Source organism: Anas acuta, chromosome 2 (assembly GCF_963932015.1).
Source record: "Anas acuta chromosome 2, bAnaAcu1.1, whole genome shotgun sequence".
NCBI classification, from domain to species: domain Eukaryota; kingdom Metazoa; phylum Chordata; class Aves; order Anseriformes; family Anatidae; genus Anas; species Anas acuta.
Window position 1 is genome coordinate 100,298,765 of NC_088980.1, and position 15,105 is coordinate 100,313,869.

Consider the following 15,105-nt stretch of genomic DNA (forward strand, 5'->3'; position numbering starts at 1 on the left):
TTTCTATAGAGGTCAGCTTATCTCCACATTAATAAATATTTATTTAGGATATGTAAAACAGAAGATTTTAGATCCTAGCTTTGTACTACTAGGCCAATTTTTTAAAATTATTTATTTATTTTCCTACAGTGCCTTGTGTAATTTGCATTGCCCAGTCAGTACACAGGTCTGTCACAGGTCTATGAGTGTAGGACATATGTAGCTATCTAGGTGAAGTACCTTTGTGTTTAAAACACAAATTTGACTTAAGTTGCATTTCAAGTTCAAATACCTGCGAAAAAGTGGAGATGCTTAAGACCTTGATGATTTAATTACTAGGGAAGTGTGTTCCTGGATACTTATTTGAATACTGATATATAAAAGGTATCAATTTTTCCCTTGTTTCCACTTGAAATGTAAAATTTCTTCTTGTAACCCTTTGCATGAGAAAGACAGAAAACATGCACAATTCAACCTCATGAGGCCATAGACCTTCTGCCAGAGTAACTTAGAGTGATCTGAAGGACACAATTTGTTAGAGAACCCCAGTAAGTTTTGGGCCACTTCTGTACCACCTCTTTCTTCTACTAGTTACAAAGAGATTAGATGGCAATAAATCTCTGTGTTGATGTAAATAATTCTAATATTCACATTAGGGGATAATGAGTCTTTCATCCTTTTGAGCATGTTTTCTCTTCATAAGAAGTCAGGTTTGCAACCTATATATTAATCTTCCTTAAGAAAAACAACAACAAACAACAACAACAAACAAACGTCTTTCATTTCTTCAATATAAAATATTTTTTTTCATTGTTAGACGTCAGAGTTACCCTTCTTCAGCTCTGCATACCAGATACCCTGTTTTCAATATATTTTGTAAAAAAAAAAAAAAAAAAAAAAAAAGATAAAGAAATGGAGTATCAAAACACAGGCTAACATTTTTCACTGGATAACAATAAACATTATTGAACTATTTAAAAATATAACAAAGCAATAAGAAAAATAAGAAAAATAAGAAAAATATAACAAAGCAATTCTCTCTCTCTCTTTGTTTTTTTTTTTTTTCCTAGATTTTTTTTTTTCTAGGAAAAAAAAAAAAGAGAGAGAGAGAGAGAGAGAATTGCTTTGTTATATTTGTTATACATAGAATTTTTTTTTCTAGGAAAAAAAAAAAAAAGAGAGAGAGAGAGAGAGAGAATTGGGATATTTATATTTACTTTCATAATGACCTGCACTGTTCCCTCAATAGTAACACTCAAATAGCAAAAATTAGTATTCATAACTCATGTACATCTCCATCACTTCTCCATTTAGCAGAATGGCAGTAATTGAGGAGAAAGGTCTCAAATAGTTGTTATGAAATAATAATAATAATAAAAAACTATTTTAAAAAGACATCGAGCCTGAGGATGAGATTCAGAGATCCTGTTTTCCAACACAGACATGACAAACAAAGCAGGGAGAATCTCATTTAGTAAATCCTATACTCTTACCCTTAAAAATCCTTGCTGTGCACAAAACTTGCGAGTTTTGAAGAGTTCTGGGGAAAAAAATACTTATTCTGTGAGTGTTGCCGTTACTACTGAGGCATTCATCATCTTCAGAACTCAGTCAATACTTAATGGTTAAAATTTGATTAAGCAGCCAATTTAACACATTTACAAAATACTAATATTTAATGAAAAAGAACCATGAATTTGTCACTTCACACACATTGGTGCTTTTGTGCTCATCAAGAAAAAATAACTGTAATATTTGACCTGTATTGCTGAGATATAGAGAAAGTTTACTGTATTTTTAGTGTCAGGGTTAGGTTTTCAACCTGATTCCCAGTGTATTAGTTGCAAACTAGACATATCAAAAATACACTCTTCCCATGGAAGAGTGGTAGACAGCCAGTGCTTCAGTTCACTAGAAAGGCATGATTTACCTTGTGGAAGTTCCTGAAATATGCTGCCTTCTCATCTGGAAACTTTTCTAGCCTCCTGGGCCCTTTACTGGAAGCCTTCTTGAAAACCAGCCAACATCGTCTGAAAATCTGGAAACAATATCAATGGATTATATTAGCTTTTCTTTAGAGGTAGAATTATCACAAATGCATTCAGTTATGTAATTCACTTAGTATGAAATTTTAAAGCCACTATATTTTATTTTAAATGGCTAGAAAACCCTGAAATATCAATTATTTCTACACTAGTGATTCCAGTTCCTCGATTTATAGATATCAATTGTCAGTTTTTTATAGACTTTGTTGCTTCAGTTTCTCACACATGCCAAATTTGACAATTGCTAAGATGCAAGTAAATCCACGAACTTTGAACATTAAAAGAATTAAAAGGCTGTCATTAGGGAAAGTGCTTTCAGATATCACTCTATGCATTTCTAGCTTTCACATTTATATTCTATTTCTACAAGAGTATCAGTGCCATTGAGAAACATTTATTGCAGCTTTTAACATAACACAGTAATCAGCAGCTACTATATCTTGTACACACAGAAGAAGAAACTCCAGGTAAAATAAGTGACCATTGCTGGGCGTCTATTTCTCTCACTTAATTCAATGACAAACTTTCTAAGGAAAAACTATGCAAATTATTACATTTTGGGAATGTAGTATATAAGAAAAACATCCAAGAAGCACAAAACAAAACATTTCAATGAAAACCACACAAAATTTTACCTAGAATGCATGTTTAAGACTATTTACCAAAGGTCTGATGATATTGCCATAACCAGAAGTTTAAAATCAATCAAATAAGAAAACATTTGCAGTTCAAAGAGAAGCTGGTTGAGGCTAATCTTCTGGTCTATTTGCATAAGTAAGGAATTATATATGGTTTTAAGATCTATGGGAGTAGTTTAGTTCATTTTCCTTTTCATTACTTGTACAGCTCTGTGAAAAATATCATATGGAATTTTATGTTATTATTTTACTAGTACATTTAGAATAACACACAAAAAAAATGTTAGCTAATGGTTCTCCCACCCATATATACAGAAGAGTCTTATTTCTTCAGAAATTCTACAGAATTTAACGACACAACAAAAGAACTGCAGTACTATTTAGTTTGGATCAGATCAAGCAAATCTAACATTAGAGAAAAAAATTAAAAAAATAATGAAATAGGGGCAAGGAGATCTAAACTGAGTTTTCTCATAGTGTGGTATTCTCTAAACTGAATAAAAGCAGCAAATACAGTGTCACTAAAATAATTAAGCTTATTCAACTACATTTTGATAGAAGAATACTGACACTATCCTGTTGTCATTATTTCAAATGAATGTTATCAGGCAAAACAAGTGTTTTCTTTTAAAAACCTACTAATTGGACTATAAGTACTTTTATCTTCATTTAAATATTAAGACATTTAATGAAAACCTCTGTAATTATACTTTAAAAGTATACAAGTTTTTTGTTTTTTGTTTTTTTCTTTTTTTTTTTTTTTTTCTTCTAAGGTTGTAAAGTGGCAACTACTGTAGAGCTGTACTTTCTACCTCAGAAAATACTTCACCTAACCTGGGGGAAAAAAGACAATATCATTATCTCCTGAAAAAATAGCTTTGCACTGTGGGACATTATAAACCATATTTATTAGGTAGTGCTTTCTTCAAATAACCTCTTGGCAACACTGCAACTTATTTTACCAAAACTACAACATTGCTCCCACAGTTTTTTTCTTCTTAACCCATATTAATTCTTCACAGTGTTATGGTGCGAAAATCTCCACATTTGCAGGAGATGCAGAAGATTCACTTCTTTTTGAAGGGACTCCCTTTGACTCAGTAGAAGCAATAGTGCCAACTGTCCTAAGAGGAAATATTTATTCATTTAATATAAGTGTTTCTTTTAATAATACTCCCAGCTCTTCTGGGAACTGTTCCTTTTTTAGGCTATGTGTATTTTCAGTTCATCCCTTTTCCTCTGAGGATAGTATTTTCCTAAGTTCTTCATCAAGGTAAAAATCATTGCCTTCATTTCAAATCTTCTATTGATTTCCATTATCTGCCCTTAATAGTTTGCTGCCCTCACAGATATCTCTTTAGAAAAACAGATCAAGCCACAAGCCATCATCAGTGACAGCAGGTTTTAGAACAGCCACAGAACCCTCATTTTACAGATGACCTGAATTTTGGGTAGATGGTGATAAGGTAACAGAAATTTTACATCAATTGACTGAGTTGTTTTATTATTTTTTAATTTATTATTATTTGTTCATTCTTTAAATTATTATTATTTGTTCATTTGTTCATTTTCTACACCATGGTTATATTTTATTTTAATTTAAAATATCAGTTAGATCCAGTACCTCAGAAGCATGCCTAATAAATAGAAAGCTAGACAAGCTAAGTGACAGAGTCAAATTTCTCCCCAGGAGGATGAGAGTATCTTCCAGATAAAAGGTCATCTAATGCATACTCCAAAGCAATTCATTCAGTGACAAATGAGCAGGGTATCCTGATTGGCAACTTCAGTCTTTTTTTTTCACTGGATATCAACCTGGTTGAGTGTGGAAGGGGTTCTGAGGGTCTGATAGCTAACTGACAGAATTCAAGAAGGAGGCTTTGACTGCCACCCCCCTAACCCCCCCCCCCCACACACACACCCCGGCCCTTTATTAGAGGTGTCTTCACAGTATCCATTGATGAGGGCCAAATGTCAGTTATCTTAAGGGATGCTCCTCATTAGGCCTAATCCCAGAGCTGTGTTAAACACAAAGGCTTTGGCATATATATGGGCTGTGGGAATGAATGACTTTTGCTTTTACAGCAGAACACTTTGAACTGCAAGAGGAAGGAACTCACATTTTACCTTTAGATTGCTACTGTTTTGGTTTATTGACAGCTGTTTTTTCCAGACCTCTAAGGAAATGAAAGATCTGAAGAAAGCAACGGCTCACTCAGCGCTGGTGTATGTACACCAAGACACATTCTTGCATTTGATTTTTTTTTAACCTACAATCACTTTTAAAACTGGTAAAAAGACTTACACATTTCCAGTGGATTTCAGCAGCATTTTATCCAATCACAACAGACAGTTTGTACCATAGTGCTTGAAAATGCATTAGCATATGAATTTACCTATAAATATGAATAAATAGGTGCAGATGCGAGCACACAGCAAACAAACATTTGCCTTTCATAAGGCACCTCATTGTTATACAGAAACCTACTCAATTATTCACGAACTATGAGATGCTCTTTTATCCCTGGCCTAGTTTAAGATGCCATTGGCTGTAATCAAAACTTCTGAAAGACTTCTGAAGTCCTCAGATAATTGGGGTAGTCATTGTGAAGGAATTCAGCATCAGCCCTTTAACAACAGAGAGAATGATAACCACTTGCAGGTTTTGTCTCTATAATATTTAGTACTTCCTTTGAGATTTAAGTAGCTGTTTCTGACACATGCATAGTTGAAGAAATGCCAAATATTTGATCATTCAATCAGTTTTACAGCATTCTTGGATAAGCACCCAGAACAACAGAAGTAATTTAATAATTTTCTGTGAAGGGCAAACAACAGTTTAATGACATACTTTCTTTTTTTTTTTCTTTCTTTTTTCTTTTTTTTTTCTCCAGAGAAATTCAGAAAGATAACATTAAATATGTGCTGTACTGGGGTTTCCTTTTTATTATAGTATCATTTAGAAGGATCCAAACTAGTTCAGTACAAGTCCTGAGGAGGACTGTAACAAAACTACCTGCTGAGTCCAGGTCAGAGCAGAGTCTCTTCAAACAGAAATATTATTTCCTCTCTGTTTTGCAAGATGCCCATTGGGCAGTAAAAACACTCCTCTCAACCCCATTATCTGTACTTCCACATCAGTAAGCAATGGCAGTAATTCAGCACACTTGTGGTCAGGTGAGAGCTGGTTCAGCAGCCACTTGCTATAGCACATAAAGACAATTTTCATGATGATGCAGAGGGCGAACAGCCTCTCTTGCTGAAGATGGACTCTGCATAGCCTTGTCCTGCAGCAAAGAAAAAGGAGTCCAGACCTGGAACAAAATAACTTTATCTCCCCAGAATGGTTCCTGAAATCTCTGTAGTCAAAAATTCAACTTCCATTACTACTTCATTTAATCTTTAGATATCTCCTTTTTATATTTTACTTAAAACACTGCTATAGACCAATTTATGATGAAAATCTCTCCTTAACCTCTCCTTGCCTTTTCTTCTGCTTAATTCACCTTACTCTTCCAGTGATGTTTTTTTTTTTTTTAATAGTATTGACTAATATATGCAAAAGTCTGTCCTCTGAATAGATAACTATTCACATCTGTACCACACAGTTCTGTTTTATTATTGTTGTGGATATTCATAATAAATCTATTAAAAGACACATTAAAGCATTTACACATTGATTTACACATTACACATTGACTAAACTAGTTTTTTAGAAAAAAGGATTTTTTTTCCTTTTCCTAAAATAACTTAAAAGAATTAGCTTGCTGTGGGAATCTTACATAGGAGTTTCTATTTTCCAGAGACTTCTAAAGACTTTTAATACTCATTTACAAAGATGTAATGCCTGTCTTTATCCACAGCTGTAACTAATTGAGCTTTGCCAGTCATCACTGATATTTAGAGAAGGGATTTTTATTGACAAGTCTCTACATATTATTCCAGAAATTCCACCTAACACTCAAATAATACGTGTAATAATAATTTGTTTTTCATTCATTTTAACGTTTAAGTTATCATCCCCGCCCACCAAAAAAAAAAAAAAAAAAAAAAAAAGTATAGATCTGTAATCAGATCGCTTAAGATTTCTTAAAGGGATACATTCCTCTGAAATCTCCATCCCCCTATCCAACAGTAAAAATGGCAATAATTTCCTCTACTATATTGGAAAACTACCTGTTTTTCTGTCATGTTTCTGACATGTTTCTGTCAGTAGAAACATGACAGCTGTAGAAACATTTGTCTCTTGAGAGAAGCAGCAGGGAGCCAGCTCCTAGCTACCGACAGAAACCATCACTGACCAGGACAGGATCAAAGAATCATTAATGGAGCTCTTTGTTAGAGAAACCCCAATGATTTTCCCAGGAAGATACCTGTACTAATATTCAGTCTTGTGTTTACATCTCATTATTTACAAAATAGGCTGGCTGACTTATCCTTCCTTACTTACATTAGATGACACATCTGCAGTTAAAGCCCTAAAACATTAAAAGTTCAAATTGACTTTGTTAGTTTTCTACATTAAAAGTGGATAAAGTTTTTATGGGGTATGTAAGAGAAATACAATATGTCATGAGGTTAAAAAACAAAGACCACCACCAACAAAAAAAGTACCTTGACGCTCAAATTAAAAAAAAAAAAAAATGTTGCATCCATTGTAATGAAAGTAAAAACAGTTGTCACAATAACATCATATTTAACCATTGTTTTGACACCACCACTTGTTGATGTTGTTGTTTTGATTCTCCCGTGTATACTTTGGCAAAGGGAGAAGAGATGAGAGGTGACATTTCACTGCTTCAGCAGAACTACATGTTGCACATTTAAATAAACTTTAAAAGGCACTGAAGAAGTTATTGTATGTGAAAAGGCCCAAGAGGAAAATTAGAAGGCAAAAATTATGCATTCCTCAGCTAAAGAGCAAGTTATAAGATTTGAACTATTGATGAATAAAGTCAGCGGTTTAAAACAAAAAGTCAACATCAGAGTTCATCTACCTGAGTTACCAATACTTTGCATTAACAAGATAGAAGCAAGTACTCTTGTAACAACACATGCCATCACATCTGCCCTTTGGTTTCTGGGCACATTTGAAATGAAGGTGCCCCAGAAACATTGTTTCTCCTGTCTTGACCAGCACATATCTTACTGCCTACTTTTCTGAATTACAGTTACCACAGCACTGAGCAGGTACCTTACGAATGACAAACTTCAATCTGGATGACAAAGCCAACAAGGAGAAATATCCAGGCACAGCACTGAGCTTCCACATGGGCACAGAGCAGTAGGAATCAAGGGTACTGCCCCATAACCCCATGCTAAGAAGTTGCCCATTTCCCCACAGACAAGCAGGGTTTCCCCATGGCCATCTGACACCCACCAATTTCTGCTCAAGCAGGAAGTAAGGCAAAAATAACCTACAGCCCTGATCAAATGTGTGAGATTACTTGCTTCTGTCAGTAGTTCTGGGATATGGGGCTGTTTGTTTTTTACCACAAGATACAAAAACCCTTGGGAACATTTATTTTTTTTTTTCTATATTGATTTTAACTTTCCACTCTCTCGTCTATTTCAATGTATTTTCTTCAAACATTGCGAAAGTGTCTATCACAAAACATTCACAATAGGAGCAAAACTGCTTAAACCGTAAAGCCAAGAGTCAAAAATCACAGATATATCCTAAAATGATCACTAGTAATGCCTGTAATAAGTAAATACTTTCTGAAGATGTGTTGTTGAAGGCTGTCAAATACAGAAAGATTCATCATTTTTTATATCCTTTTTCTTGCTCTTGAGCTTCAGTGTATCATCCTAATTAGGAAGCAAAGATAAGCCTGCAGTTTAGAAACCTTGTAGTGTGACATTCTACAAGGTTATAGAAGACTATTAGGTCTTGGATCATTTTGGTATCACAGTTCAAATCCTAAATATTTTAATAGCATATTTTTATTATTTGTATTTTCCAGATTGCAAACTTAATGGCATTTAAAAACAGGAATAGAAGAAGTATAGAAACATCTGCCACAAACTCAGATTAGATCAATCCTGGTGGGCTTGATTGCAGTCAGTGAGAATTATGATGGTTAGAGATGATTATGGACAATTCACCCAGTTGAAGTATATATATGTCAATTCTCTATAACATACCATTATAGATTCATATACATGTTTATAATATACTATAATTTGTGGTTTTATAGTCACAGGCTATATATGTAATCCATAAGATTCATTTTACTATTAGAGAGTTCTGTGAAATCAAAGCACACCATAGAAATTTTTGAAATATTCATATAGTAACTAAAGTACTGTGTGCACAATCAGTTTAGCTGTGGGAGCTGAAGTATTTAAGTATTTTATTATTTTTTTTATATATAATTTTTTCTCCTTGTGGGGGAACCAAGAGGGGGATACAAATCTGGAAAGAAAGACTTGCAAGTTTTATTCTTCTGAATAGTGATTTCCTTTTTTTTTTTTTTTTTTATGAATAGGTACCTACAGCTTAAAAACTTGGAAACTCGGCATCATTATTTTGCTTCAAAGCACCAGCAGGGCAGTTCAAGGATAGAAGGACAACAAAGAGTGCACTCAGATTTCATGGTAGTTTGTACCTGCACAGAATATATCACTTTTTATTTGAATCAATTATTTTAATAAAATCAGTTCCAGTAGCCATTTTTGGCTTTCTGCATTTCCAACTCAGTTTCAGCAAGACTAACGTTAGTGTCTCTTTTCAAGAAAAACTAATACTGCTCTCTTCATGTTTGGCCTCATAAAGTAGATACAAAACAAACTGTTTGCAACAGTTTTAGCAGGCATACAGCCGAAAACCCTAGAACTTAGAATATTTTAAAGAAATGGTTATAGCCAAGAAATATGAGGCATTTCATTGAGCTTAAACAGAACATGCAGCAATTATCTATGAGCAATTGTGTGGCCAGAGTTTGCACCCAAATCCATACAAAAAACTTAGAGAGAAAACTGCAGTTTGATTACTCTCTAATACAGAATTTGAGCAATTTCTCAAACTGAACCAAGCTTGAGCCATTAGTTTATTTCAGTCACCAGACACTATTGTTGCTTTTTGATGGAAACATTTTTTCACTGGTTTTTATACTGTTTTACTTTAATTAGTTAAAAACACACATAGTCCACTTGAATATGACAGACTGAAAATAATGGTTTGATATTCTGCAATGAAAAGTAGTATTTACAGAGGAGAAGTTACAACTTCTCTCTTTAGTTTTTTTTATATAATATATAATATATATATAATTTATATATAATATAGCTATATATTGAAGTAATGGAAATATCACTGGAGTAAAGGTTCTTAATTTTTAACTCTTCCATGTGTAAGTTTATTAAAGCTGAAACACAATAACTTTTACACATATTTAGTAGAAACTCATAACTTTGTTCCCTCCCTCCCCCAAATAATAATAATAATAATAAAAATAAAGGCACTTCCCACATCTGCAAGGGAATTTAACATTGAGAAACAGATAAAGCTGGAGTCTTTATAATACAAAAAAATCAGACCTTTACACACAACCTGAAATAACACACATTGAAAGGAGATATAAATCTACTCAGATCCTCAGCATTGTATTTTAGGAAGGTAGGGATTTGTGAAAACAAGTGTTACAAAATCAAAACCATGAAACAGAATACCTTAAAATGAAGCAGAGCTTCTGAACAAACAGTTCAAACACTTGTTCTATACTTAAGGACAAAAAATTCAAGTAATTTTTACAGCTTCAATTCAGAGGGTTGTAAGCTCAAATTCAGAGTCAAAAATTATTCTTTAGATTGACATCATCATCAGATAGCATTCTGTCACATCTACCTGCACTTCTCTTGACATTGCAGCATAGAAACCTCTCTCAGCAAAGCTATCACAATCTTCAAGATGTATATTGTTTTGACTTATAAAATAAGTGAAAATAGTGTGCTTAGCATGAGATTTAATAAAGCTGATCACAGCACTAAGTCCAAAGCACTGTTCACAAAGATTAAAACTGTTGGATATAGATACCACTGAATATTTATATACGTGCATAATTTCTAACAGCAATTGATCCTAAGAGTAGAACAGGAAAGTTAAAGCATTTTACTTTTGGAGGTGTTTTGAAGTTTCAGCATGTGTCTATTAAATCCTGCAAAAACCAGCCACATTAATACTCGTGAAAGACAACTGTGATCTATAGGTGCTGGTATTAAGTGCTTGGTCACTGTTCCAAGAATTCTTGGAAGTGTATGCAACATATTTAAATACAGCAAGATTAAACAATATGCTAATGTAGAAGAAAAGCCCTTCAAACACCCTCTGATATACTGTATGGAAGAACAGCATATAAATTCTGAAAACTGCACTTATCCATGACATATGATTCAATAAACCTCTAAAGTAGGAGGTTGTATGAATCAATCATTTTCTAAAAATCAAATTTATCATTTTTTTTTCCAATGGAGTTACACATAATGCTTTGATTCTCCTTTAAGCATTATGGCATTCACCAGATTTTATGGAGAAATTAATTTTATATAGAAAATAAGGTGCTCTGAAAAGTGAAGCCTACTGTAAGACTAAAGTAGTACCCTGAAAACAGCAATGATGAAGAGGATGTCTAATAACAGTGAAGATTTATTGATATCTGATCACCTGCACTACTGTGCCCTTAGGTTAAACTCTTCTGCCAAAGAATCACAGATTTAACAGATGCCAGCCCAAAGACCTTCATTACATCTTTTAACCTAACTGAAGGGGAGGAAAATTAACTAATATCTGTAAATAACTGGAAATAGTTAAAGGATTCAAATTTGCAAGAATCCTCTGCAGCAGTAGTAAAAAAGATATTCAAAAGAAGCTTGCTGTTGAATAGTTTGGTGAAGTTTTTTTGTTTTTTTTGTTGTTTTTTTTTTTTTTGCAGTATTCACAGAACTATCTGGAATCTGTAAAGTTGAAGCAAACAAACAAAAAATCTAATTTGCTCTAGATAAAAATTTAAGAGGAAGATGTATATAATAAATATTTCAAATACTTCACTCATTTGTATTAGTGGTATATTTTCTGCCATTTCTGCTACTTATTTTAAAGTATTTCCTGAAAATCTCTAAAAAATAATAAAAAAAAATACCAGTCTTCTATTGCAATGCATCAGTATTGCACTGGGAAGGAAAAAAAAAAAAAAAAAAAAAGAAGGAGAGACTTGTCTAAGCAAGGAAAGGGTGAGAAAACAAATATTTACACAAAAATGAGGATTTGGAATAAAAAGCTATAGCCGTTAGCTCATGTAACTACTAATATCAAATCTGTTCAGCTTTTGTTGCAACAGCACAAATTTTTAAGATAGCATTTACTCTAAGAAAACTAGCATGAATGATCTTCCCTAAGAACTCAAAAGCAGCTGGTGTGCTACATCCCCACCCAGTACATCCTCTGGGGATAGGTGTTGGTATGCGGGTTGGAAATTTTGTTGCAACCCAAGGGAAGTAATGCAGAGGAAAATCAGACGCCCTCCAAATCCAGGTTTCATAAGGACGAAAGACCACTCTGAATTCCCTGCTCTGTACCTGTGATAGATCTCAAAAAATGCCTGCCCTGGAAGTGTTTTAGAGATTCACCCAAAGTTTATCCAAGTAAATCCACAGAAGCCATATCAATGCCAATATGCTTTAACTCAAACCCAATACAGTAAAACTTAAGTCATCACAGATCAAATGAAAATTTATTTGGTAAAGGAAAGGTGGTAACCAAATCAATTATATTATCTCAAGAAACAAACAATCAATCAAACAAACAAAAACTGTCATTGCTTCCACTGATTATCACCAGCTTTCTAGAGCCTGTAGGAGATAAGGCTATCCTTTTACAATCACTCCCAGTGGGCAGAAGAAAGTGATTAGTCTGCTCAGCTGATGCTATCATTTTGATATTCTAAACAGCTGCATACAAATAGAAAACATCTTGATTTTTCTTTGCTCTGGAGACCATCTAGGGACAGGATTGGACAACAGAAGAGAAAAAATACTGCAATATTTGTGGTCAAATTAAACAGAACAACCTCTGATATGCTATATAGACAATACACTATCTAGCATCCTGGTTCAATATTAGCTAGAATAAGTCTCTTTTCTCACATGCAGTACTAAATGCGCAACTGCAAAAAAGTGTTGTTGACATCCTGTGACTGCTGAGATAGTGTTGGTTACAAGTTCTGAAGCTGTAATACAAAGCTGAAGCTTTCTAATACAAAAGAGAAGGAGGGAGAGAGACAAAAATATGCTTGCGTGCTCATTAGTATTACTTCTATATTAGTAGTAATTGGCAGTATTACCAGAAGCAAGATTTGGCTTTGTGGTATTAACTGATTAATCCTAATACTTTGGTTGTGAAGTTTCAGGTAGAGACTTAAAAAGTAGGAGACTTGTCACAGATACAGTTTTATGTGAGAGCCAATCAGTTAACTCACAAAATCAGAACAAGTCAGCTTTCTTTTTAAGCAATCTTTCCATGCAAAAAGCCAGTAGAAAACTATAGTTACAAAATAAAATATGCAGATTGTATGGAAAATATCTCATAGGGTCAATAAAATAATTATTAATTATTTTTATCTAGCTTTATTAATAGCCACTCTGAATAAGAACATACTATGAATCATGAACTAAATTAAAGTTGTCAAATTCTGATGAACACAGAGGCTGACAGAGTGTGGACTAAGATTTTTAGGGGTGCATTTTTTTTTTTTCAATGTTATATTAATGAAATTAGCAAAGTGTGATGAGCAACTCTTCATTATGCAGTATGAGTAATTCTTACCTTCTTCAAGGTGAGAGTTTACATACATAGTACCAGTAGACTGGCTCACCACAGATACTGTTTTATACATCAAGAGTCTACAGAAAGTGTACTTTTTTGACCTATTTGTTTTGTAATTAAGTTATGGAGAAATTAACATTGCTTCCACTTCTGAAAATTCCCAAATGCTGTTCAAGACCTCAAAATCAAGGGAACCAAAGGAAGGAAAAAAATATCAATGTGGAATTACATAAATGAACACTCATAATCCCAGGTATCCTCAATGGTTCAGAGTTGTTGTTTAGAATTACATACTTATGCACACCAGATAATACATAGTGACAGCAGTAGGTAGATTTCAGTCTCTGTATGCTAACTAATATATTTTCTGGTCATACAACAATAGATTTATTGATGTATTTCTAACATAAGTAGGTCTCTAAACTCCCAGTCATATTTCCAGTATCTTGGAAATCAACCCAAGCAACTCTTTTTATTAACAAGAAAAAAAAAAAAAAAAAAAGAAAAAAAAAAAAGGTATCCAGCATACAGACAGATCTAAGTGCAGCACTGCAAAGGAGCTATTGCTACACATATCACCTTAATATGTTTTAAAATCTCCATTAAGGTGACTCAATTTGCAAAGCAACTGAAATAGTTAGGTGAGAATTAGGCATAGATGAATGAGAAAAAATGTGCAAGTCACTGAGCCCTGCCTCTTTGGTTGTAAAAATCCATTCAATAGGTGGCCACCACTTTTTGAACTTCTACACATCAACATATTTATATCCAAAAAGATATCTGAAGTCTGTCAGTTTTTCTTGTCCTTGTTGTACTGGCTTACCAGAACAGACTAATTCCGTTCCTGAGGAGTAGAAGGAGAATGGTATCAGACATTTCACAGTCGTGCTTCTTTTTTTCATAGTTTTGGAAAGCTATTTTTTGGGGGGGATTTAATTCATAAGCCTTGTCCAGCAGAAATTTTAATTCTTGCAGCTAACATTTTCATTAATGGATTTTTGCCTTTGAATCCAAATCACTTGGTTTAGTATATTTTCCTGTTGCCTTTAGTACTTTTAACATGTATTATAATGAATCAGCAGGAAGAACTGTTTAAGTGCAGACACAGTAGTTGAATACAGAATTCACCAGTGAATTCACAGGATCAATTCACAGCAAGACAGTCACTGTGACACTCAGTAGCTGAGGATCCTGAACCATCTTACCTTTTGATGACAGAACCTTTTGTTCTATTTCTCTTTAGAAGGATCCTACTCTATTCTTTTTAGACAGAGCATAGTATGTAATTTCTCCTTCATCTCTTCTACCTTTCAAATTAATAAGCCACTGCTTCCTATTGTTTTCCCTCAGGCCTTTTTAAGTCTGCCTGCTGGTCTTTAGACATCTTTCAATAATCACCTTAAATGAGTTCAGTCATGGTTTATGATGGATTTACACTTTTAGACTTTATAAATGAATAAAAATATTACATAAATGGACCCGACCCATAATGGAACATCTATCAAGCATCTTTACAATGAAATATGTCATTGAACATTTCACAGAATTCTACATTTCTCTACTGTTACCTCTATTATTGCTGCTATTTCTACTGATGCATGTGATAAATTCCTTTTCTGCT

General features: G+C 33.7%; 1 protein-coding gene across 2 annotated transcripts in view; it reads right to left on the reverse strand.

Moving 5' to 3' along the window:
• The window catches only part of DOK6 (docking protein 6), a 252,646-nt gene that overhangs the window by 153,126 nt on the left and 84,415 nt on the right, over positions 1 to 15,105 (reverse strand). For both annotated transcript variants that reach the window (XM_068671385.1, XM_068671384.1), the window contains exon 2: positions 1,910 to 2,017. In XM_068671385.1, the coding sequence (XP_068527486.1) occupies positions 1,910 to 2,017 (108 nt within the window). The remainder of the gene's footprint in view (positions 1 to 1,909; positions 2,018 to 15,105) is intronic.